This window comes from Phaethon lepturus, unplaced genomic scaffold, assembly GCF_000687285.1.
Source record: "Phaethon lepturus isolate BGI_N335 unplaced genomic scaffold, ASM68728v1 scaffold39400, whole genome shotgun sequence".
In the NCBI taxonomy this organism is placed as follows: Eukaryota; Metazoa; Chordata; class Aves; order Phaethontiformes; family Phaethontidae; genus Phaethon; species Phaethon lepturus.
This window is the reverse complement of record NW_010514754.1, coordinates 1,445-2,107: the sequence shown is the minus strand read 5'-3', so window position 1 is coordinate 2,107 and position 663 is coordinate 1,445. Positions and strand designations below refer to the sequence as shown.

Below are 663 nucleotides of genomic sequence, written 5' to 3'. Positions count from 1 at the left end.
CTGAACTGAATGATGCTTTGCCATCTCAAAGGTCTGGCCCTGGTTTTGATAGTTTACTGCTAACCGGAAAGGAAAGTAATTGGGCAACCCCAATCATTAACTGATACTGTGAGTTCTTCAAGGAAGACAAGACTTACTTGATACTTTCCCATTCAATTACTCCGCTTACTCCATCATTAGACTCAATAATAATTTGAGAAGCTAAACCTTCCACATCTAAAATGGAAAACAGAAGGACAAAAATGAAACAACAACAATATCCATTTTCACTATTTTCAAGTATAATAGAAGCATTTCTTAAATCTCTACTACTAATGTAGATTAAATACGTAATTTTTTGTTTCCAATATGTGGAAGAGAAAATGGTAGTGGGCAAGATAATTGGAAACGCTTAAAGAAAATCCGTCCTTACTACCTTACTACTAGAACTGCAACACAGCGCCTTGAATTACCACTGTTACATTTAACAATGCATACAAAAAAGACTAAAGAAAATTTAGAAAGCAAAAGAAAGCACAGAAAAATTAGGAAATATCAAAGTTAAGATTCATCATGGAATCCTAGTTTATCTTCATTGTGTGTGTTTATTACGACATTCAACATTTTGCAGAGTGTGCCATTCTGAAAATGGGAGGGGAAAAGACTAAGAAAGAATAATAAATG

At 33.8% G+C, this 663-nt stretch overlaps 1 protein-coding gene across 1 annotated transcript in view; it reads right to left on the bottom strand.

Annotated features, from left to right (window-relative positions):
- The window catches only part of LOC104626047 (G-protein coupled receptor 98-like), a gene marked incomplete at its 5' end in the record, with an annotated part of 7,504 nt that extends 7,288 nt beyond the window's left edge, over positions 1–216 (bottom strand). Inside the window, one exon of the mRNA XM_010293863.1 lies at positions 138–216. Within this exon, the coding sequence (XP_010292165.1) occupies positions 138–216 (79 nt within the window). The remainder of the gene's footprint in view (positions 1–137) is intronic.
- Between the last annotated feature and the right edge of the window lie 447 nt (positions 217–663).